Source organism: Centroberyx affinis, unplaced genomic scaffold (assembly GCF_046629955.1).
Source record: "Centroberyx affinis isolate AG114_WGS23_722 - 3 ecotype Tasmania unplaced genomic scaffold, CSIRO-AGI_Caff_v1 ptg000406l_1, whole genome shotgun sequence".
Classification (NCBI taxonomy): domain Eukaryota; kingdom Metazoa; phylum Chordata; class Actinopteri; order Beryciformes; family Berycidae; genus Centroberyx; species Centroberyx affinis.
In genome coordinates this window covers 86,040-110,454 of record NW_027279073.1, presented here as the reverse complement: position 1 = coordinate 110,454, position 24,415 = coordinate 86,040, and the positions used below count along the sequence as shown (strand labels likewise).

General features: G+C 44.5%; 2 protein-coding genes across 4 annotated transcripts; one reads left to right on the top strand and one right to left on the bottom strand.

Annotated features, from left to right (window-relative positions):
* Positions 1 to 1,218: 1,218 nt before the first annotated feature.
* Positions 1,219 to 7,845, bottom strand: napab (N-ethylmaleimide-sensitive factor attachment protein, alpha b). Of its 3 annotated transcripts, XM_071516486.1 has the most exons (11): positions 7,622 to 7,845; positions 6,924 to 7,003; positions 6,699 to 6,815; positions 5,827 to 5,873; positions 5,661 to 5,738; positions 5,329 to 5,384; positions 5,053 to 5,137; positions 4,835 to 4,939; positions 4,550 to 4,618; positions 3,280 to 3,330; positions 1,219 to 2,480 (listed from the first exon to the last, which is right to left on the bottom strand). In XM_071516486.1, the coding sequence occupies exons 1-11, from the start codon at positions 7,717 to 7,719 to the stop codon at positions 2,379 to 2,381; spliced, it is 888 nt and encodes a 295-aa protein (XP_071372587.1). In that variant the 5' UTR covers positions 7,720 to 7,845; the 3' UTR covers positions 1,219 to 2,378. The 3 variants fall into 3 exon arrangements, with proteins under 3 accessions (XP_071372587.1, XP_071372586.1, XP_071372588.1); XM_071516485.1 differs by having other exon boundaries at positions 6,699 to 7,003; XM_071516487.1 differs by lacking the exon at positions 6,699 to 6,815.
* A 4,813-nt stretch (positions 7,846 to 12,658) lies between these two features.
* Positions 12,659 to 23,980, top strand: bicra (BRD4 interacting chromatin remodeling complex associated protein). The gene is made up of 14 exons (XM_071516490.1): positions 12,659 to 12,699; positions 12,811 to 12,856; positions 13,381 to 13,446; positions 13,704 to 15,794; positions 15,988 to 16,176; positions 17,386 to 18,021; positions 19,054 to 19,264; positions 19,354 to 19,451; positions 19,652 to 19,786; positions 19,932 to 19,981; positions 20,080 to 20,228; positions 20,333 to 20,427; positions 20,529 to 20,631; positions 20,732 to 23,980. The coding sequence occupies exons 1-14, from the start codon at positions 12,659 to 12,661 to the stop codon at positions 22,531 to 22,533; spliced, it is 5,712 nt and encodes a 1,903-aa protein (XP_071372591.1). The 3' UTR covers positions 22,534 to 23,980.
* The last annotated feature ends 435 nt before the right edge of the window (positions 23,981 to 24,415 follow it).

Sequence of the window (24,415 nt, the reverse complement as noted above, 5' to 3'; positions counted from 1 at the left end):
GGGCTAATACTGCATGTGCGAGAAAAGATCCAACATATATAAATAAATAAATAATGTGCTTTTTGGTTGTTTTTAGTGGACTGGCCTGCGCAGTTAAAAGGCTTAATACTTATGTGATTCTGTAATGAAACCCTGTAGTGTAGTATCTTTATCTGCAACAGGAGATGTGGCCTTATAAGCAGGTAGGCTAATCCAGTCTCTACCAGTCTCCTGGGATGCACTCACACTCACCTTGCTCTCTCAAGTGTTTAATTAGAGGCAAATCCTCGTCTGTGTTAACTGGAACAACAAAGTGGTTTCATGCCTGAGGGGCCTGACTCTGTGACTCGACAGCTTCACAACGAATAGCACATAGGGGGGGGTCTGTGAACCTGGATATTAGATCGAAAACTGAAATAAATATTACGCTATTTCTGTCAAGTTACTAACTTATCAAGTTGCTTACTGCTTTCAAAAGAAGCGAGAAGCAGATTGGTGGCATAAAGAAAGACGTGGTCGTATGGGCACGGTCACCGAATTAACTTGAAATTAAACTAGAAAAGGTTAAATTTACGCTTCAGTTTGTAAAGTTATAAAGTTTAAGGCATTAGAATATAAATGTGTTTAGAGTTTGTTCACTTGGAGCTTGAGTAATTAATTTCTTAGCCAAAAAGTCCTGGAATTATTAATAAGAATAGGTAAAGAAACAGAAAACAGAGGAGGAATTGGGCGTAGGCACGGTCACCGAATCGACTTGCAATTAAATTCAATAAACCAGCGTAAACTGTATAAAAGACGAGCGCAGATGCAGTTAATTATCTCCAAACGGAACCAAAACGGAAATTAAAGCACGTCAGTTAATTGGACAGATAATCACAAAGAAGTAACGAGTAAAGTTAGAGAAACACTTACCGAAGGAAAAAGGAAAACAAATAATCAACTTGATTCGCCACACCGCACGTGCAGAAAGGATGAAGAGGCAGTAAAAGCAGAGTTCAGACACACCGACAGGTCCAACGGTCAATTAAAGCTGAAGGCGAGGAAAACAGCAGGTCCAACAGTCAATTAAAACTGCAAAACTTTTTTTTTTTTTATAAATTCTGCTTCATTTTCATACTTCGACGAGCTGATGAGGAAGAAGTTGCAGCTGTGTGTGTCAGTTATTTGGTGTCTAACGGACTGGCTGTTGACTTCAAAGCGCCTGAATAGAGGCAGGTGGAGGCCACACCCATGATGATACACGTCTGAACCCAAGTTTATTCAACCTTCTCACAGGAAACATCAATGATTTACAAAGAGTTTTCATATAAGACCATCAGGAGGGTTAATGTGACAAAAACAAAACATTTCCTGTACATGAACACAGTGTTCAGATCAATAAAGCTCATTTTTTCCTCAATGTATTGCATCGTGTTGCAGGCCCAAGAATGCTTTTTTTTCCAGCCTGATTAGTTGACAGAAAAAAAATAAAAAATAAAATAAAACTCGGACCGTGACAAAAACAAACCACTTAAGACAGAACTGCTATACAATGAGGTTCACATGAAGGTGATGAGCTCCTTTCATCTTCTCGTTTGTGGAATAAAAGCATTTTATATGAAAGTGACAAATTTTTAACAACGAGAGAGCATTAATAGATATATATACGCTTCTAAAAGCATGAATTTTCATCAAATCTAGCTGTCCACAAGTCCTGAGAATTTCGCAGTGTAAGGCAGAGGGGGTTTTTGCCGTGAAATAACCTCAGAAAGTATTCGCCTCTTGGGTTGAGAAGCGCCGCGGCCCAACATGGAGGCCTGCTGACTCTCTGGAAGCGCCTTTTAATTAGAGGTGTCCTGATATGACAAAAGTTCAGGGGACCTACAGTATATTTGAGTTCCCAAAAGCACCAACAGCCAATGCATGTGCTTTTGTTGATATAGTCATTTCAGTTTATTCTAAAGCACATACTGAAAATATATTTTGTAGATCTCTCAGTTGGCATCCTCTCATCCATTTTTGTAACATGAAAAATAAAACATCATCATAGCAGTGTGCTGGTACTGAGTATTTGGTATTGTGGCCCAATTCTGAGTATTTTAACTGGTATTGGGCCAATACCTGTATCATAACAATATACACTTTATGTACTTTGTGCAGTGTGCACCCAGGAAACTAGTGTTCATACGTCTTAAAGTCATCATTACTGCGCAATAAGTTCTCAAAAAAGGAGTTGAGCTGTTTTAAGGAGGAGGAAAATACTGCACATGGTAGGAAGGACACAGTATTTGTAAAGGAACATTAAGGGTCATGGTCAGAAAAGCAAGATTGTTTGCTGCGAGAATGGAAGTGAGAGGATCAAGGCAGAAAGAGGGATGCAAATAGGTTCTTGGGGGCTTGAAGGTGAGCGGGCGGGGGAGTCAGCGCAGGTCGCTCTCGTCCTCCTGTATGGTTTTCTTGATGCGGAGAAGCATGGTGGTGAGCCACTGATCCAGCCGGGAAATGGTGTCGTACTCCTTCACCTGGGAGATGGAAGGGTTAAAAAAAAACAAAAAACTTTGAGTTAGTTGTAATGGAGTGGCATTAGTTATGTTCTGCTGTCGTTGTAAGTGTCTTTTAATATATAAAGTTAATGACAAAAACAAACCGAGAACAGCGGCAACCTTGTACCTCATGGCTCTATTCCAGTTATTCATTGCTAAAGCCCGGTCAATAATTACCTAACTTTGTAGTAAGTGTTATCCTTTGTCACACTTTTGAAGTTGAACTATCTGCTGCAAACAAATTTGGGACCAAATTGCTGTTGACTATTATGCAATCATGGGCTGTATTTAAGCACTGTCACTTTATGATTGATATGTCTTGAGAAAGGTCCTTGTGACCGAAACGTTGACTCTTTTTAAAAAATCAATGCAGTGGTGATAAGTGTGCGCGGGAATTGACTTTTTTTCTTTGGAAAACCAAATTGCACCAGGAAATACTGATTCACATGTGTGTTCATTTTGACGGTGCTGGTTTGTTTGCTGCCATTCAAAAATGAAAGATGCTCTGTATTAAGATTCCAATCACAAAAAAACTTTCTATCGCTCTCCTTGGCTTTTACTCCATTACCCTTTCCCTTACACTCTGCTCTTACAGGATCGTTTCATAGTAACAGGAAAACTGAGAGGGCACTAAGGCGCATAGATTCAGGAATATTGTTAAGGCACTATGGGGGTCTGGGAATTTAAATTTTTTCTACTGTTGCCTTCATTTCAAGTCGCTCTGGTTAAGAGCATCTTCTTAAATGTGTACATTCTAAGATTTTAAACACCCACTCACCGAATCAGTATAAGCATCCACGTTCTGTTCTTCATAGGCATCTAGAAGTTTCTGTTTTGAATAAAAAACAATTTAAAAACAGCCATTACAATATAAATACAGATTAAAAACAAGGACACACAGTGTCACAGATTTGCAGCAGCCAAGACAGTTCAGCAGTGTTGCAGAGAGGAGAGTGAATGATCCTGCTTCAGTCTGTAGACGGTGCCATGCCTCCTAACGGCCACTAGAGGTCAGACAGACTGACAGTGAGGATGTGAGTGAGTGAGTGAGTGAGTGAGTGAGTTACTTTCCAGGCAATCTCGGGAACCCATCGTCTATCCGTCTGATGACAGATTAGACTCTGGGGGTGACGGCCAATATTTCGGGGTTTCTGGTGTAGCCAGCGGACATCCGGGCCAAGACTTCCTCTTCTGTGCGCCGGTCATTGTTTACAGTCCGATTAGCAACTTGAGACGCGAGAATGGAGTTGGAATTGAGAGACGACGTCTCATATGCAGATATCTGTTTATAGAGATTAGCCGAAATGTCGTCTGGACCTAAAACACCTACAAAAAGTATTGATGTTTGTGTATTGTGTGGAGAAAGTTGCTAATCAGACTGTAAACAATGACCGGCGCACAGAAGAGGAAGTCTTGGCCCGGATGTCCGCTGGCTACACCGGAAACCTCGAAATATTGGCCGTCGCCCCCAGAGTCTAATCTGTCGTCAGACGGATAGACGATGGGTTCCGAGATTGCTTTCCAGGTGACCCATGAGTTGCTTTGCATCTAAAATGCACTTGAATTGATAACATTGAATGATAAAAAAATAAAAAAAACTTTACAGGAAGGGTTCCTAAGTTCAATACATGCAGCTAGAATAATAGCTGCATGTACCCAATAGAATCCAGTTGGAATAATTGTATGTTGTAACCAGACCAAACCAATACGTTACAGCCATACTGGGTATGGCTATCTCACTAATGTTGTCTAAACCTGTCTGTCTGTATGCCTGTTAGCATTACAAAATTATCAGCCCTTACCATTTTACAGTTTTTAACTGACAGAACCAAATATGTAAAAGTCAACATGGTTAACACAACAGCCTCACCAAAATACAAAAGGATCTAAAAATCTGTGATTTGGATGTGAATCTGTGAGCAGTGGACGAGTACGTACCCCATCAGAATGTTTCTCCCTATTAGCCTCACCTCTGGTTGTATCTGCAGGATTATCCTATCTGACTACTAAAGGATTTTTGACAAAAAAAACAAACAAAGAAACCTTACCTTCAGCAGCTTGCATTCTCGAGAATCCGAAAAGGCTGGGAACATTTCTTCATACTTCTCCACAGCAAGCTAGGTGACAGTAAGAAGATGAATATTAGAATAGATGCTATCCTTACAATTACATGGACATTTTTTTTTGGTATGAAGATGTATGCATGATTGTATGTATGATGTGAAGTATGCTGTCTATGTAAGTGGTGTTTTTATTAAGTGACACAGCAACACAGAGTCCAAACAAATTTCCCCACAGGGACAATGAAAGTGTATCTTATTAGAAGGACTTACTTTTGCGTTCAGCATGTCTACACAGAAGTGACAGAGCGCGGCCTTGAAGAAGTGGTCCTTGGCACTGTATTTCAGCAGCGTACTGTCCATTGCATGGGTCCCAACCTGAAATCAGACGGTACAGTTCCATGGTTATTCCGTTACCAGAGGCTCTGAGCAACAGCTGTCATTTTAAGATGAGTGTAGTAAAGGTGACGGTGTGTGTTGTGTTATGTCACCTGTTCGTAGATCTCAATAGCTTTCGGGTACTGCTCCAGCTGAGCTGCGTAGGTTGCAACTTTCAGAAGGCACTTGTTCGCTGAACTGAAAAGAAAAAAATCAAGAAGCTTTTCAGTACACACACAGATTCACAAAGGTCAAAGAGCAGTGGGTCATGATTATTTGCAATTTATTTTCAGAATGATAAAACTAATAAGTGAAGAAATAAAAATGGAAAAGAGAAAAAGACAAACAACAGCAATAGATGTTAAAAGTTATTCATTTAAAATAGTCACCTGGTGGATTCTTCACCTTTGTAATAATCTGCTGCCTGTTCATAATGAGCAATGGCCTGCAGAAAGACAGCAAACAGTTAAACATACTAATTTAACACCGAAAATACCCTTGTAATGTGCACTGATTGGACTTGGGATTATTATAAAAAAAAAAAAAAAGATCTTTCACATGGCGTTGTAAAGAATGAAGAATTTTGAAACAAACAGTAACTACCTTTAAATAATTGTAGTAAAGATAGATTTGAAACAATAATCTACTTGTTGACACCATTTTCCCTCCTAAATGAACAAATAAAATAAGATGAAACACGAAGATGAATATTTCATCTGACCTTGTCGATGTCCACCAGCTCAGTCTCAAATATTTCAGCAATGGTGATGTGATGTTTAGCGGCGATGGTGAACCGCCCCTAATCCAAAAAACACAGGAGAGAAGGGATCAATAGGAGACAATTGGCAATTTAAACTGAGCATCAATCACTGTACATAGGATCTCACCATGTCGGTGTATATCTCAATAGCTCGGTTTAGACAGTTTATGGCCTCTGTTGGGAGAGAAGAATAATAATTAGACAAATGACAGAAATATTAACTTCACAGAGAAACCCAAGGAATGCAGTACATGTACATTTTACATTTACATTATGTTAGGCTTCTACGGTAGCTGACGCTCTCCTACTGTAGGTCACCAAAATTACAAGCAACCAGCCGTGTGAAGTGCAAGGGTCAGAGCCACAACACCCTGACAATATTCCTGTCACTACAGAATGATCATGTAAAGATAAGTGCTGGGAAAAGCTTTTCTTCTGAGAGCAATTCGACTGAGTAGAGGGGATGCGAAGGAGATGTGAGGTGATTCTTGGTCAAAGTGCATAAAAGATGGTGAATGTTTGGCTTTATGTCATTCCGTTTTTTATACATTTCCCACAGTGCAAAGCAAGAGGAAAACAAGAAGAACTGACGCAACTTTGTCTTTAAACCAAAGTGCATGAACTGCTGACTCTTGGAAGCCGATGGATGCTCTTCAAAAAAAGTTTTATTGATGCAGTAAAGACCAACATGCCTTCATCAGGCTCCACCGTTCTTTTCTCATGTAACCCTGATGAGGGCATTTTACTTTTTAGGCATTTTACTTCTATTTTTTAAAGCATCCACGTGTTGACATCCACATTTGCAATTTCAGACAAACTAAGAAGAGGCAGAGCAAACTGCACTGTGGGACGGGCCAAGAATAATGTTAAAGCTTTTTGGCGGGGAGGATTTAATGATGTGAACATGGTCCATTGTAACTAGTACAACAGCTTGTAAAATGGATATTACAAGTGAGCTTTGGGTGTCATATATCCTGATGGTGACACGTAATGATTTACCTTGTGGATCAGCTTTTTTGAAGGCATTTCCAGCATCTATGAAGTTGGTTGCCGCATCATGTTTGCTCTGCATTTGTAGGTGAAGGCGAGCAGCTTGGGAGAAGGCATTTCCTGCAGCTGAAAAGCAGATTTCTAATGTCAGAGGAATTAAGGGACATAAAACAATAATCAATAAAAGGGCAATGGGAGCCATTACACTTGTGTAAGCAAACAATAATATCTTACCACACCAATTTTTGGCCATCTTGTACATATTGGCAGCTCTTACATACATGTCACAGGCCTCTTCCATCTTGGAGGAACCACTGTGTGACAGAAGATACATTTAGTTAAGGAGGAGTCTTTGATTGTAATCAATTTTGATTCAAATTTTCCACTCTTAGGCAGGTATGTGAAATTAAAGTTTCAGTTAATATTTCCAATTCTGATTTTCAGGATTGCTTTGTCTTTGGCCTGGCTCCTACGGACTCTCATCGCTCGGATGGATGTTGTTTACATGCGCAAATTGTCGACTTTAACGACACATATAAGTTGCTTAGCTAGATTTTAGGTTAAGTTGTAGCTTTATACAGAAATATAAACACATTAAACCCATGTGAATCGTTTAAGTTGGCTTTAGTTTGTTTTATTTCCAGGTGTATGTTCAGCAGTGAGCCGAGGCTAGCTAACGCTAAGTTAACTAGTTAGGTGACCTAACGTTACAGCGATGACAGTAACTGTCCCACTAGCCAGTGGTACCACAGTTTCAGCAGGGATTACACATCAGAGAGGCGCTGGGTACAAATCAGCCTATGGACAGTTCACGTCCCGCCGTAGTGGTTTTACGTGTTTGTTTTTGCAGATCTAATGCTAACTGGTTAGCTAGCAACCTCTTCCGCTTAGTTGGCCCACAGCTTCACAACACTAGCTAGCTGAATGCTCACCCAAACAGCGCTCCGAAAAACGACTGTGATGATTTCATTTTCTTTTCGGCCTCAGCTATCAAGGCCGCTGCTTCCTTTTCTTTTCCAGAATTGTCCATTTTCGTGTCACTGCCCTTATTTTTAAGATGAATACGTTACGATGAGAGTCAACAAACCACTGTTATGTATTGCCAAATAGCTAGCAGCTAGCAGCTAGTTTGCCTTGTCACATCACCAGCCGCAGTGTAACCGTCACCTGTGTCATGTGACATGGGAGCAGTGGCAGTGTTGATGCTGTGTTGATGCTGCCTTCATGTGCTGCTCATTAGCTCCTACTGCTGCCTTCACAAACCGTGAATATAACTTGTTCAAGTGCTTTTAGTCGGAAATAACAAAATTAACCCTGTAACATAAGAAATGTTTTGGTGCTGTTGTTTTATTTTAGTAATCAGGCGAGCAATTTCATGCTGCAGTAACAAAATGTCATGTAAGCTAATTTATGTTATTAGCCAAAAGTTGTATATCTCTGACAGCTAAAGGTTAACCAGAGTGAAAATACGAACATGCAGCATACTACGCATTTAAATATAATGCCAAACAATAACTTACACTGATAAAATATATCACTTTTACCATCAATTGTTGACACCTCTACTGACATGCAAGTACCTATGTTTCCGACAACACGTGAAGGCAGCTTGTGATAGATTGCTGATGGGCAGAAGGAAATGGTAGCCTCCTCCTCTCGGTGTTGGTCAAATCTAACTTGACCTGGGTGTCTGTTGTCTGATTTCCAAAGCCATGCAAAAACATATTATTAAGCCTCGCTGTCACATGAAATAAACATGAGACCAGACACACGCTTATGTAAAACATGGTTATAATGTTCAAGGTATTTGTGTCAATTTGTTTTGATCTTACACATCTTATTATGTTTATTAGTTTTGACAATTATTAATGATGAGAATAAAAAATAATAGTACTAATAATAGGCCTAATTAGTGGTTATATAGACAGTCTTTTTTCTTGTCTTTCTGAAAATCTGAGTTAATGAACTCTGTGATGAAGGTTCTGCCCCCAGCTGCTTCATGAAACTGAAAGCCATGGTCACTGAGGGAGACGATCCATTACTCATTCACTTTCCCTACCCACAGTCTCCTAGCTGGTCCAGGGATTCAAACCAGCGACTTTCCAGTCACAGGCCCGCTTCTCTAACCTCTGGGCTACAGCCGCCGCAGTGTCACCCTCCCATCAAAATGCACAAGAGGATTCCCTCTCTGTTTTCTCAGATAAAATGTAGGGCCTAGAGTACAGCAGTTGAGCAGAATTCGCATAATTGCAAAGCACTTTTATTTGATTTCACTTTGATTTATTTCAATATTTTAGTTGGTTGTCATCTTTTATGATGACGCAGAGTTCAACTTGAAGTCAAATTTATTGGCCCAGAAATAGACGAACTGTGCTGCAGGAACACACAATACTAAACGTACAGAAACATAAGGCCTTGTAATATCAGAATAAAGCTGCATATTACTCAACTTTAATTGGTCCAAAGGGCTGAGTGAATACACTAGCCAGGTCAAAATGTCATACAGAAGGTAGAGTGCTGTGAAAAAGTATTCTCCCCTCTGTGATTTTCCTTTTTTGTTTTGTTTTTTTTACACTGTATGTCATCAGATCTTCAACCAAAACCCATTAGATACTAAGAGACCCTGGGTGAGCAAACACATTTTGATACTTTATTACTGAAATTATGCAACATCCACTCCCCCCATGTGGAAAAAATAATCACCCCCTTAAGAGCCAATAACCAGAACCAGATGCTTCCTGGAGTAATTGATCACTCTCTCAGCGCAGTGGAGGAAGTTTGCCCCGCTCTTCCATGAAGAACTGTTGTTTTAAGGTCTGAACTTTGACTAGGCCATTCCACATTTTTCTATTTCATGTTCTTCAGCCAATATGAAGAACTACCAGCATTAGGAGTGCTGCCCTTATAATAATAAACTTTATTTATATAGTACTTTTCAAAACACAGTTACAAAGTGCTTCACAGTGGAAAGAAAAGGAAATAAATAAACAAAACATGAGTTACAAAAAATATGAACACTGACACGTATATCCTGGATGATGTTACAGGAATCTGTGAATTATTTGGTGATTTTAAGCATTGTCATTGCATTGGTATTAGCTGGGAATTTTTACCCAAACTTGGTCCATTTAGACTCTTTGTTTCTGACTCAGTAGAGCACCAAAGCCTTAAAATGACTTTGTAACCCTGTCCAGACTGATCATCAACAACTTTCTCCCCAGAGGTCTTTAGGAACTTCTTCCTAAAGTGTTTTTTTTTTTAAAGGACCTGTAGGCCAATGCTCTCCGTCTTACTCTGATAGTAAAGGCTGGAGTTTGACAGATTTATACTGGGCAGGACTGGCCCAAATCTGGCCTGATTGTTAATCAAAATATTCAAACAGTTGGCCCTAATTACACCTTTAACTGGGTTAAGTTAATTTGGGGTATTCGTTTTTTGCACCTGAAGATTGCATGTTTGATTACATTACAGTGCACACCAAACAGAAAAAAATGACAACAAAGTTGGTGCTTCCTCTGTTGTTATTTTTTCTCTTCCTCTTTAACGACTACATATCACAAAAATGATCTGACCAAATTCAGTGTGACTAATGTTTAAAATTAAGACAGACAGGGGCTAATATATTTTTCACTGCACCGTACAAAACCGCAAATTTCGAGGAATTACAGCTTGCTAAAGTAAAGCATACTGACGAAGCCCAGGTTTTAATCAGGCGAAGGAGAGGTCTCCTGTTTCCTGCCTGTAGTTGGGTCCTGTACAGCAGCCCGTGCGAGGCTGTCCTGGAGACCCCGCGCTGCCTGCACCTCTATCGTCTCGGGTGAGTTTGTTACAATGTAGCAATTTCTCTATTAATCCGAATAACTGTAATAAAGCTGCAATATTTGCATACTGCAAAGGGGTCGCAAACTCCACATCTGCCGTAATCAGAATGCCACAGTCCTGCATGACCAGGCAAACCTGGTCATTTTCCACCGAATTCCCAAGCATACCCCCCTGATCCAAGAGTATTCCAACATTAACTCATATTTTGCTTGCAAGGAGAGATAGATAGCTTGCTACGCAATTGCGTCCACACTTCTTAGCAAACAATACCGTGTTGTCTTAGTTGAAATGAGTTGCTGCTGTGCAATACAAGTGATTTGATTATGTCACACGGTGGTTTGTTTTGAATGTCAAAGGCATTAGCTAGCTGTACGTCTGAATATTGTTGATAGCTGGCTAGCTTAGCAGGCTAACCAGCTAGGCTAACGAAATTCAATCCAGATGCATCAAAATGCTGAAAACAGAGGAGAAACAGACCGTAGAAATCTATTATCTCATCAATTTGAAACATTTTGTCAGTTATGTGGCCAGAAAATACTACGGATTTTGATGAACTGGTAAAATATGCATGCAAAGCTATTTGAAAACACCAGCTAGCTTGTAGCAAGCCGCTTGCAGTGTCTCCATTCATATCCTGCGCACTGCTTCTGCTGTGACCGAGTAATGGCTACGATCGCTGCCTTTTTAGAGCGGCAACCGGGGATACGCTCCCTTTATAGCCTCTATCGTGTATCACAAATTTAGGTGACTCGTGTTTGTGCTACTGAAAGTACTCTACACTGTTGTTGAACCTTGTGGTAAATACAGCAAGCGCCCGCACCCAAAATCTTGTCAGACTGGCGAAAAACGCGCGTTTTCAGTTTGTTGTCTATTGCGATCCGCTGCTCCTTGATGTGTAACATCTCTGCTGCTTGATCTCATGACAAGACTCCGTAACAGCAATAGAAGTGCTTGTTATTGGTTATATAAAAGATGTCCTGTTCCCACCAGTGAAGAAGATGGGTTTACGTGTATAAATGTGAGTTTTGATTGCTTTTTTTTTCATCTGAGAACCTCATCGCAATAATTGTTTACAAAGATAAAATGGGGTTATGTCCATCAGCCTTTCTGCCTTGCCCCTCTGCTTGCACACAAGACCCACAGCGAGCTCCGTGAATGTTTGGACAGCAGTACACTGTAGAATGATTTGTTTCAGGACTCATAATTTGAATGTGGAAAGCACAAGGATTATGAGATTAAACTGCACACTCTTAGCTTTAATTTGATAATATTTTCAGCCATATCTGAAGGCGAGTTGAAAGAACTGCAGGCTCTCTAGATGGACTGTGATGGAATTGGTAGGGAGAAAAAATAAATGAAGGTACTTATTTCTTTAAACTCTGTTGCACCTTGATTTGAAGCTGGTTTGACAACTCACATTCTGATTAACTTGGACGCATTTAGCCAACAATGTAGTCCATGCTGCTTCAGGGTAATTTAGAGTCACAGCTTAGTTCTCCGCAATATTGAAAAGGCTGGAATGACAATCTGGAAGTTGGGGATATTTATGGGCTACAGAAGACTTTGGTGATCCTGTACAGGTTAGTGGGTAGAGCATGGCACTAACTGTGGACACAGTGGACCTCCCATGCTAAAAATGCCTGCGATCGTGGTATTGTACGGAGATTTGGATAAAAGAATCCACCAAATGGCATGCATTATATTGTTGTACACCATATTAGCCCAATGTCTGACTCCATATTAAAAATGACTACTCTGTACCAATACTCTATGGCACCTTGAGATAGAGGACCATGTGAAAACAGGCTGCAGTTCTGTAATTGTTTATCAGATATGGCTCAAAATCCAGTCAAAATACAGCTATCAGTCTACACTCAAACCTCCTGGTGCCATTTAACCAAAGTATTGAGTATGGAGTCAAAATATCAAACGGCCCTTGTGCGCTTGTCCAAATAACAATGTAACTTAATGTACACATAGTTGACATTATTCAGGGTTTTTTGTTTAGGGGCGGGGTATATTTAGTTTTGTTTGTGTTCTTTTTTTAATTTTTATATACCCATGTGGAGTTTAAGTATTATGAAAGAAGTAGGCTAATCCTTTGTCTTTGTTGAACTCTGGAACATTTTTCATCTTTTGCAGTTGTCATGGATGATGAAGACGGCAGGTGCCTGCTAGATGTAATTTGGTAAGTCATTGTTCAGGCGGTGCAAGAGCAGTGTGATATTTGGATGGGTTGTTCAGTCATCTCCTCAGTCATTTCCTGCACCCGTCTGAATCATACTACTTTCTCCCGCAGTGACCCAGAAGCTCTCAATGACTTTCTTCATGGATCTGAGTCCCATGTGAGTATGAGAGATATTGTAGTGGAAGAAGTCGCATCTACTGGGTTTATGATTTACAGTTACAACACTTGTTTGTAACTGACATGACGAGGGAGTCTTTATTCTGCGTATTTTTGCTGGGGCTCACATGACGTATTCCAGTCGCTCACAGATTACGCTTTGATGCACCCTTCAAACCACGTCCCTCCCTGCTGATTTTCTGTTCTACTCTCAATGGGCTCTCTCTGCTTATGGTCGTCTTTGCTTTTTGAGTGCACTTTTTATGGTTTCAGCCTGCCTTCCCCCTTAATTAGGCTAATTCACAAAAAGAGAGATGCTAATACTAACGCTTCCCAACTCTGTTATTCCCATTCTTTTGCCCCTCTATCCCTTATCTTTCCGCTGGTTCTCTGGTTTGTGTACTGTCCTTTCTTTACCCTCCTCTGTTTGATGGTCCGCCTGTTTCTCTGTCCTGGTTGCTTTTGCCTGCTGGTTTGGGTGCCTTTGGTTTCTGTCTGTCCTATCCTGGGTGGGTGTGTCTGTAGTTGGACACTGACGACCTTTTGGATGGTTCGAGTGACCCCTCCAGCTCGTTCTTCTCTACCACTGGGGTGAGTAAAATCCCCCAATCCCCTTCCTTCTGTTTTCTATCCATGTATGTAGCATGCATCTCCCAACACCCTCCCTTTCCACTAACACACATCTATACTCTTCAAGCTTTGATCGGCTATGATGTGACCTCAAAGGTTTTTGTGGGGCCTGTTAAGTCAACATCTCTATGTTCAGGCAGTTATACTCCATCCCATCTCATCATCAAAATTCATCCATCACCTGGTTTCACTTTTCTTCCTTCCTCCCTTTCTTCTAGGGCCATGTTCCAGAGGTCCAGCCCACAGTCCAGCTGTCGGCCAGTGAGCCGGCAGGCCTGCCCAGAGTCAGTGTGGACTTGGACTTCCTGGAGGATGATGACATCCTGGGAGGATCCCCAGGTGGTGAAGGCGGGAGCAATGGCATTGGGACAAATCACGAGCCATGTGACATCCTGCAGCAGAGTTTGGCTGAAGCCAACATCACAGAGCAAAGCCTGCAGGAGGCCGAGGCTGAGCTGGACCTGGGCTCCTTTGGGATTCCAGGCCTTACACAGGTGGTTCAGACGCTGCCTGATGCCAGCCTCTCTGGGGCTGGAGGCGCTGCTGTTGGTGTAGGCATAGGAGTTGGTGTTGGAGGAGCAGCAGCAATCTTCCCTGGGTCAGGCCCTAGCTCCACTGCTACTCCTCCCAATGCCACAGCTGACATGCTGGGGTCAGTGCTGGCTCACCAGGGCCTGCAGCTTCAACCCCAGGTCATGAACAAGACCATTAGTGTTCAACCATTTATGCAGCCTGTGGGCCTGGGAAATGTGACTCTTCAACCCATTTCAAGTCTCCAAGCTCTTCCTAATGGAAGTCAGTCTGGACATTTGGGTATTGGACAGATTCAGGTTGTGGGCCAGCCCACAGTCATGACTATCAACCAGTCTGGGCAGCCAATCCTGGCTAAAGCCATGGGTGGTTACCAGCTGCACCAGTCTGGGCCAGAGGTATCAGGTGCAGGGACTCAGGCTGGGCTTGGCGGCTCAGTTCTCAGCTCTGGAGGTGGACTTCTGATCCAAGGTGGCAAAGCCACTTTGGGATCTCCAGCTTTAAATGGACCGGCCGTTTGTGTCAGTAGCACAAACAGCAGCAGTGGTGGCACAATGACTGCTCCTGCTGGGCTTGTGGGCTTTGGCAGCACCTCTCTAAGTACAGGAATTGGACCCCAAACACAAACTCAAGGCCAAATCATGCAGAACGTCATCATCCAACGTACACCAACACCCATTCAGCCCAAACCTCCTCAGGGGGGAGCCATCCAACCCAAACTCTTCAAACAGCAGCAGCAGCCGCCACAGCCAGCACCCCACTCCCTGCAAAATGATGCCAACAAGGCTCTAGGGCTGCAGCAAATCCCCGCTTCTGCTGCTCAGAATGTAGCCTTCCTGACAGGAAAGCCAGGCTCCAATGTTGTCCTGAGTACACAAGCTACATCACAAGGCCCTCAGTTCCAACAAGCCCTATTCAAGCAGCAAGCAGCGCAACCATCTGGCAAGCCCCTCAGTGTGCACTTGTTAAACCAACAAGGCAGCATCGTCATTCCCTCCCAGACCGTTCTGCAAGGTCAGAACCACCAATTTCTCCTGCCGCAGCTACAGGCAGGCGGGCAGATCCTGACCCAGCACCCTGGGGGCCACATCATAACCAGTCAGGGTCCTGGTGGACAGCTCATTGCCAACCAGATCCTAGCTGCGAACCAGAATATCAACTTGGGCCAGGTGTTGACCTCACAGGGCCACCCTGGGGCCGCCCACATCCTCTCTGGATCCATCCAGCTCCAGTCTGGCCAGATGGGCCCACCAACCCTCTTTCAGATGCCTGTCTCACTGGCTCAGAGTCAGAGCCAGACCCAGAGCCACCCTGTCTCAGGTCATGCCCAGACAGTCATCCAGGGCATGCCCATCCAGAACTCCCTGACCATGCTGAGTCAGGTGGAGGGGCTGAGTCCTGCAGTCAGCCTTCAGCCAGCCCTTCAGCCCCAGGCTGGTGGGGTCCCCAGCAGCAGCAGCACAGGTGCAGCAGCCATGGCCCAGGGACAGTCTGGAGAGTGTGTCACCGTGTTGGGAAGCTCCACAGACCAGGCTGCTCATCCCACTCAGCAGCACGTACCACAGTCCTCCATCCTCGCCATGCAACCAGCTCCCACTGTTTCCACGCCAAGCTCGGTCCCCTGTTCCTCTCCGTCCATGTCTGTGTCCACCTCTTCCTCTGTGACAGCGGTGGGGCTAGCCCCTCAGGTCCAGCACAGCCCAGGGAGGGTGCTGTTCACCAACCAGGGCTCCAGCATGATCCTGAGCCAGGAGTCTCTTCAAATGTTCCTGCAACAGGTCAGTGTTCCACTCTTTGCATGTTTACTTTGATTGTGTACAGTTAACATTGGCTAAAAAAAAAAAAAAAGATAACATGCACGGAGTGATATCTTGGTCTGACCTCTTTGGTTTACTATTTTACTCCCCCTTCCCTCCAATCCCCTTCCTCCCTCCCTCCCTCGTCCTGAATTGGTAAATGTACTGGTATCAGGAGCAGCACCGCCAAACAGAGAATGACTCAACCCCCTCTGTGGGCGTACCAGCGTCTGTTATCGTCAGCAGCAACAGCATCACTGCTCCGGCCCCCTCAGTCCATGACAGCCAATTAGCTGACTCTCGGGTGGGTCAGAGCCACAGCCCCTCCCCCGGCCCCTCCCACATGACAGCAGTGGTAAAGCAGGTAGAATTGCCCCTTTATGTTAAGCCCCACCCACTTGTTGCTGCTGCTGCCGCCACTGCGTTAGGGCATTGTTGGTTCCAGCAATCTTACCTTTCTCCATTCCTGCTCTGTACTTCTCTTCTGCACTAGCCATTTCTTCCATTGCTATCACAAGTGCTATGCAATTCCTACGCTCAAAAATTCCTCCTTGTTTGTTTGCACCTTCTGTGGGTTTGTAACATCATTTCGTTACTTGTAAAAGCATGATCATTCCAGCTGTCCATAATAATGTGTGTTGGCCACTGTGATATTTTAATGTTTAGCTGTATGCATCTCCATAGAATTCTGTGTTGGCAAATCCACAGTAAGTGCCTGCTCTTTCTTTTTCTAACTAAAGTTTATCATTAATTGTTTCACTAATTTGGGTTATGCCATGTTTTTCATCCAAAACTATATTTTGTAACAAATATAATGGAACATGCTCATGCCTCATAGAAGAGCCATCCAAGAGTGCAACTTCACCTCTTGACTAACACTCTGCTTGATCATGTTCAGTCGACTCACCTTCATCAACTGCATTAGTGACCAATGACTGCCATTTTCATCTACCCATAGTCAATTAATCCACACTCCTCAACCCTGCACTTCTCATTAAGACTCTTCAGCTACACCCCGTGCTTACACTTACACTACCCCTTGTAACTACTAGTCTGACCAGTGTAACAACCCCCAAACCAAATTACCCGCTCCCCCCCCCCCCTTCCCTGAAGTCTTCAGATCACCTTCTACTCTACCATCACAGGCCCGCAGATCTTGACTTCTTGCTTGTGTCAACTGTTTTCTTTTGGCTCGCCAAATGATCATTGCTCCCTTTTTATATGTAATCCTCCTCAGACACTGGACAAAATCAATGGGCTTCTACCACTCATATAAGCAACTACTAGATTTTAAAGTCTACTACTTTGCTTTTGTGTTGTTTGGTGTTGTTTTACCCACATTTGTGTAGTTTTATAGCTAATGGCAACACTTGAACTTTGTACTGTAGTGATATTTACTATATATGCATGCAGAACTGCTAGTTGTGTGTGATTTCGTGCTTCATGTCCTATTTTCTTCCCATTTTGAAATATTGTTAGCATTCTTGTATGAAATACTTTTTTCCAACTTATAGCGTATGAATTTTGGCGGCCAAAGATTATATATCAGTATATTGTGATTCCACCTGTTCAGGTACCCTCCAGCGGACATCAACAGCCCTTGAAGATCCAGAGCATGTCTCCCTCACCGGTCTTGACCACTCACGCCGCAGCGCCCCCGCTGGCAGACAGTCCCCAGCCCTCTCAGTCTCCTCTTACTCTGAGCCAGCAGATCCAGTCACCACACCATCAACAGCAGTCTCGTCCTCCCTCTCAGCCTCAGCCCCAGTCTCAAACTCCCTCCCGCTCATGCACGCCCTCGTCTCACCCCTCGCTCTTCATTGTCCATAACCAAATCCCCGGGTCCCCCCAACCGGCTCCTCAAAGCCAGCCTCAGCAGACGCAGTCCCAGCAGTCCCAGCAGGCTCACATTCAAGTCCAGCTTCAGACTCAGACACGGCCTGCCTCTCAGCCCGCTCCCTTCCAGCAAGATATGCCTCCTATGTCACATTCTCCAAAGCCCCCGTCAGCTCCACCTGCACAGCACCAGTTCACCGCGCCCATTGTCAGCGCCCCTGCCAGTGCCGTAGTGAAAGCCCAGGTTCCCCTCCCGGGCCTGACGGCAGAGCAGCAGCACCATCTGCAATTAGTAGGGGCGCAAATTCAGACGCTGTCAGGCATCACCCAGCCCTCGCCTCAACAGAAACAGCTGCTAGACAAGCTGCACCAGGTATTGTCCCAATTCAGTTCAAACTTCATTATCCCCTAAGAGAAATTTGATTTGCAGGCAACAAGTTAAAAATTCATAAAAGTGTGATCAAACCGATAACAATTCCCCGACATATAGCATACAAACATCAGTTAACAAAACGAGACGGTAAATGAGTAGCTCCATATACTGCAATAAAAGGTTGCTTATCAGTGCAAAATGCAATGTGAGTATACAGGTATAAATATAATAACTTTGTGTATTTGGATATTTATTTTTTGTTTTCCACCTTCCTGCTTTGTGGATTACTTTTTGTAGGGCTGCCTGACTAATTGGCCACCGATCGTGATCTGCCGATAAACATTCTAAATAGGTCATGGCTGATCACTGTTTCAAATGCACGATAAAAAAAAAAAGTTTTTTAGTAATTTGCCAGATCAGGAAGGCGATGGAGTGTATGCCATAAAAAGTATGAGCCAATTTGCGTCTGTCAGCAGAACGTTAGATGCGTAGGCATGTCGTCCATTTGGCAAGTTTTCATAATATCTGATACAGATCAGGCTATTGCAGTAAGTAATGTATGCAGTGCCAGTGTGTGTGCGGTGAATATCACAGCCTATGATCATAGATTAGAAACGGTTTAATATATTGGACAGAAGGCAGAGCCTATGCTGCCGCAAAGAAAAACTTTCCCTGCACTACCAGTGGCAGTAGGTGAGTAAGCACCTCAGTCATCAAGCACACTAACTTATAATTACTTGTATTTGGATTAAACCTATGATTTATTTACACATGCATAGGGCAGCTATGTCATGTAGCTGTAAGTACAATCTGTTTAGTGCTATATTGGAATTTTACTATTTATGCTTTTGTGCATTTTTATGAGATGTGCCATTGTTATTAGAAAGTCTTGGTAAAACACATCATTTCAAAGATCAGATCAGTGATCAGCCAATCACACTGTTAAAAAATCGGCAATTGGAATCAGCCCAAAAAACCCGATCGGTGCATCTCGGCCAAAGAGCTTGATAAACTGTCCTGGTCTTCTTTCAGGTCCAGCAGAACATACTATTGCAGGCCAAGCAGCCTGCTCAGCCTCTGCCTCAGCCTCAGCCTCAAGCTCTGGCCACTGGTCACTTCAGCTCCCAGCAAGATGTGCCTGTTGAAAAAGTGGTGATATCATCATCAGCCAGTGCTGGCACGCCTGCTCAGCTTCCCCCGGTGTTGCAGCAGACATCAGTGCTGGTCAAGACTCCTGTCACAGGTTAGGCACAGTAAACACAAAACAAACAGTCCTCTGAATGTTCCTTGAAGTGTTCCTTCCTCATAATGGTTTGTTTCCTCTTGTTTTAGCATCAAGTGACTTACAGGTATTCTCAGGAGCCCAAGGACCAGGCGGAGCACTGGTGAATCAGACTGTCACTCCAGCTAGCCTTACCCAGCCTGCACAGGTGGGTAGCGTTACAAAGCCAATGAATTTTTTGCAGATGAAAGCCCCACATTTCTGGGATGTAAATGATGATTATTGTGCATAATGTGCTAACCGTTCTCTAATCTTTCCCACCATTCAATATTGAAGTGCACAGACATAGATTTGTTTGCGTTTTTTGATTTAATCCTTCTGTAACTCCTTTTTCTACTGGCCCCACAGGTTCAGCCAAAGCCAGGAGTGATCAGCTCAGTTGGAGGGATGGCTCTGGGGAAAGGTGGGATGCAGATACAGGTAATGGCGGCAGGTCTGACCCAAATGCCTGCTCCACAGCCCCCTGCTCCGGTACAAACACAGGTAAGGGGATACCCATATACCTCACTGCACTGCCTGTACACACTTATGAGGTCTTTCAAAACTGCATCCAAAATTGAACCATCAACCTGAGTGTTTAAAACGGTGTTATCGATTTAAGCGGTGTTATCTTTTGCTCACGTTACAGACAGCAACAATGAAGATGCCTTTCAGTGCAGAGCCCAGTAAAGAAGCCAGGTATGTGTTGCAGTCATTCAAGAGGGTTATGTGGAGATTACTCTTAATGGGGTCAAATCTTTGTAAATGGTTTATATGTTTTACACATCTTTCTGTAGGATGCTAGAGCAACTGAGGAAACAGCAGGGCTCAGTGCTTCACCCAAACTACAGTGCTCCTTTCCACTCCTTTGAGGACTCACTGCACAGACTGCTGCCTTACCATCTCTACCAGGGCACTGCCAACTCCTCTCAAGACTATCAAAGAGGTAACCCACTCCATATCCTCCAGTACAGCTGAAGTACAATCTTATGATGCCCTAATCCCAATTTTATGATTTCCATTAACATTTTCATCCCTTACTCTGTGCAGTGGATGATGAATTTGAGAGTGTCTCCTGCCAGCTGTTGAAAAGGACCCAGGCCATGCTGGATAAATATCGCTATCTGCTCTTTGCAGAATCAAAGGTAAGTTTATGAACCAGCATTCTCAGATTAGGCCCTTTAGTTTTCTCCCTCCCCCTGAATTGATTTCGAACTGACGGTGTGTGGGGTTTGAACCCGAGCAGAGACTGGGCCCCTCGGCAGAGATGGTGATGATCGACCGGATGTTCATTCAGGAGGAGAAGATCGCTTTGAGTCAGGACAGGATATTGGCCAAGGAGAGACCAGGTACGCTGCCCCTCTCTCTTACTTCTTCACCTGTATTTTCAGCTGCCTTGGTCTACATTGGGTGTTTGCTAATGACAAATCTCTCTTTCTGTCATTGCAGAGGAGTATGTGGCAAATGCACGCATGTTGGAGAGTGTAGCTGTTTCATCCCAACAGCAGCCGTCTTCTGTTGAGCCCAGCTCAGTGAGCGGTGGGGTAGCAGCAGCTGCCCCTGCTCCAGCACCTGCAGGTCCTGCCCCGGCCCCCCTTCCTAGCGTTGCTCCAAACCCTACTCCAGCACCCACCCCTACTCCTGCTCCAGCTCCAGCACCCTCCCCAGCCCCCTTCCCCCCTACCAAACTGGTGATAAAGCAGGGTGGAGGGGGAGCCTCTGTGTCCTGGTCCAGCAGCTGTCCTCCAGCCCCTGCTGCAGGGAGCAGGGTAGTGGCTGAACCCGCCAATCAGAGCTCCTCCTTCAGCCGTGCTCCAACCGCATCCTCCTCTTTCTCCTCCTCCTCCTCCTCCTTTACCTCTCGAGCAGCCGACGATGACGATGCTCTCCCCCAGCGAACCAGCAAGCCGCCTATCAAGACCTACGAGGCCCGCAGGCGAATCGGCCTTAAGCTGAAGATCAAGCAGGATCAAACGGGATTCGGTAAGGTGGTCCACAACACTGCCTTAGACCCAGTCCACACACCTCAACCTCAGCAGAGCAGCCAGTCTGCATCCCAGCCTCAGACTCAGCCCCAATCCCAACCCCAAGCTGCTGTGCCACACCCAAAGGCCCGCCCAGTAGCAACTCCTCCTACTACTGTCATCAGAACTCAGTCCCCAGCATGCACTGCTTCTTCCTCATCATCGGTCACCATAGCAACCACTCAGTCCAACCCTCCACTGAGAGGCACCGCTCCCCCCAGCACAGCCCCATCCTCCTCTTCCTCTTCACCTCACACATGGTCGTCGTCAACCTCCTCAATATCCTCCTCCTCCTCCACTCAGATGAATGGAACGTTAGAGCACCACGATGTGGGTGGGGTCAAACGCAATCCAGCCTCCACTGCCACGCCCCCACAGACCACCTGTCGCCTCCCCCTCCGAAAGACCTACCGGGAAAATATTAGTCCCCGGGTCCGACCAGGTGTCCCAGGGGGAGGAGACGAGAGCCTGTCCTACCCCAGACCCACACCCTCACCCCCCAGGCCCGAGGCCTCATCTCCTTCCTCAGAGCGTACGGTGATAGCCAGTGTGAAGGTGGAGAAAAGAGGCAGGGAGGCCTCGCACACCGAGTCTAGCCATGAAGGGGGCAGACTAGGGAGTGCCATGCAGGGGCTGGAGCAGGTGGAGGTGGTGTTTAACCGTGGTATCAAAACGACACAACATCATCATCTCCCACACCTCCCAGACAAAGAGGAGGCAAAGGAAAAAGAGGAGCAGCACACAGACAAAGAGACTGATATAAGTCAATACAAGAGGGCGAGTGGAAAAAACAGGCAGAGGGCAGGTGGAACATTTAGAATGGACCAGCATGCCCCTGGGCCTCCCTCTCCAGAGTCCTCCTGCACAAGAGACTCCTCGCTTCCTGCCAAACGCTGCAAGTCAGATTCCCCTGACATGGATAACGCCAGCTTCTCCAGCGGCAGCCCTCCGGACGACTCTCTGAATGAGCACCTGCAGTGTGCCATCGACAGCATCCTCAACCTACAGCAGGGGCCCTCTGCCCGCGGGCACCACCTTAAAGGGGGCAGCGGCAGGCCCCACCAGCACCAAAGCCAGCGCCCAGGGGGCTCTGCAGCCTCATCCCACAGACCCTCAGTCCCGCCCTCCTCTTCCTCTACTTCCTCATCCTCCTCCCTGGCCCAGCACCCTCAGGTCGGTGGCCGCGGCCACAACGGCAGCCTGGTGCCCCAGACTCAAAGCAGATAACAGCCCCTCAGCCCAAGGACAGACTGACAAAGGGCACTGACTGACAGACAGATGTGGGGAAGGGAAGGAGGGCACTGTGAGAAAACAGTATCACTGTACTCTGCCAAGCTGTGTTGGCTTTGTTTGTCCATTTGAATTGTCCAGACATTTCTTTGTCGTTTACAGCCTGACTCACACCCTGGATGGATAGAGTAAGAATGGGGTTGGAGGTAATACTGTGTTGTCTTGGTGGATAGCATCAGACGTGAAGATGCGTGGTGTTTGTATGTGTTCTCTCAATCATGCTCAAGTAATAAGATGAAATTGTCAGAGGTTATTGTTCTCCATTTTTCACTTTCATTTGATCTTTTCTTTTCACGTCCAGTATTCATACATTCCTATCACGTGGTGGCCTGAGTGCCAGTCCCTCCACATCGGATCATCTCCTGGTTTTTATGGTGTCCCAATGAGCGCCTGGCAGCTCCTCAAAACAGAAGTCCCAACAACTCTCTTTCACTGGGCCACCTGCAGTTCAGAGAGGCAGAGGGGAATACAACCAGGTTCAGGCTATCAGAGATCATAATACATATCTTCCTTTACCCAAGTGTGACCCTATCATCACAAACATAATGCTGCCCCTACAAATGCAAACAGCAGTAGTTACTTTTTTGCATTTTAAAGGTCGAAGGGCATGACTATTGTTTAGATTTCATATCAACAAAAATAGGACTCATAAATGCTACTAAACGATACACAGTCACTTCTGAATTAGCAATATATTTGTTGAGAGGAAATACTGAAGTCACGTCTCTCAATTTCACTACTCGTGCAGCAACTGCTCTTTGGCTTTGTATGGCAAAATGGTTTAGCCTCCACCCTCATTAGACAGTTTAACGCCAGCTTTTCATATACACATTACATTCGTTTTAAGTGTATCATGCTGAGCAAGCTGTTTTTTTTGTTTTGTTTTGATTGTGAAGTGGTTTACCTTGTGGCTGCTCTTGGGAACTGTAGTACTGTATCGGCGAGATGTAAATGAACATGTAATAAGGAAATTCAATTCTCTTCTGTTTCAAATGTTGGATGATTTCCCAGGTCCATGTTTTTAGACCCCCTCCACGCCTCCCCCTTGTTGCTTACAATGCCAGGTGTGGACTTTATGCATTTCAGTCAGCAGGGGGCAGGCCAGTCTTTAATTGTTGATCTTCTTCTCTGTTCTCAGTCTGATTGTTCCATCTTGCTGTCACTATCCCTGCCTCCCTCGCCGTTCTCTTTTCTTTTCTTTTTTTTAGCCTGGTGGACAATTCAAACACAAACACAGCAAGAGCATTGAAATGGAAAAAAAGGAACAATAATAATGTACAAAAAGACCGTAAGAGAATTTGAAGTATAGTATTACAGATTAATTTTGTATTGTATTTATTGTGTATAATGACACTTTTTAAAAAGAAATGTACATTTAGTAAAACTGTAAATTAAACCTTGCTTCTTTTATGAAACGTTGCACGTCTTCTGGTCTTCTGTCTGGCGGTTTAGAGAGTCATTCCTGATCATCAGGCTACATTCCACTGGATGACTAATGATGACTGAGAAGTATGATTAGAGTTGGGGGAGAGAGGAGGAGATGGTGGTAGTGGGGGTGTGGCTGGTGCCCTTTATAAGATAGCCAGCAGGTGGTGCATGGAAGTGGAAAAGTAGAGCTGGCCTGTGTGCTTAGTGCCCTCAGGGTTCACAGAGTTTGGGAGGAGCAAGGGAGTTTAGACTGATGAGAGGAAAAACTCACGTCTGTAAATGCTGAGATGTTACATTATGTTTAAGTAGTCCAGAAAACTTTGAATCAAAAAACAACAGAAATGTGTAGCCACAGGTTGCATCATAAGGTTGTGTTTATCGCTCATAACAT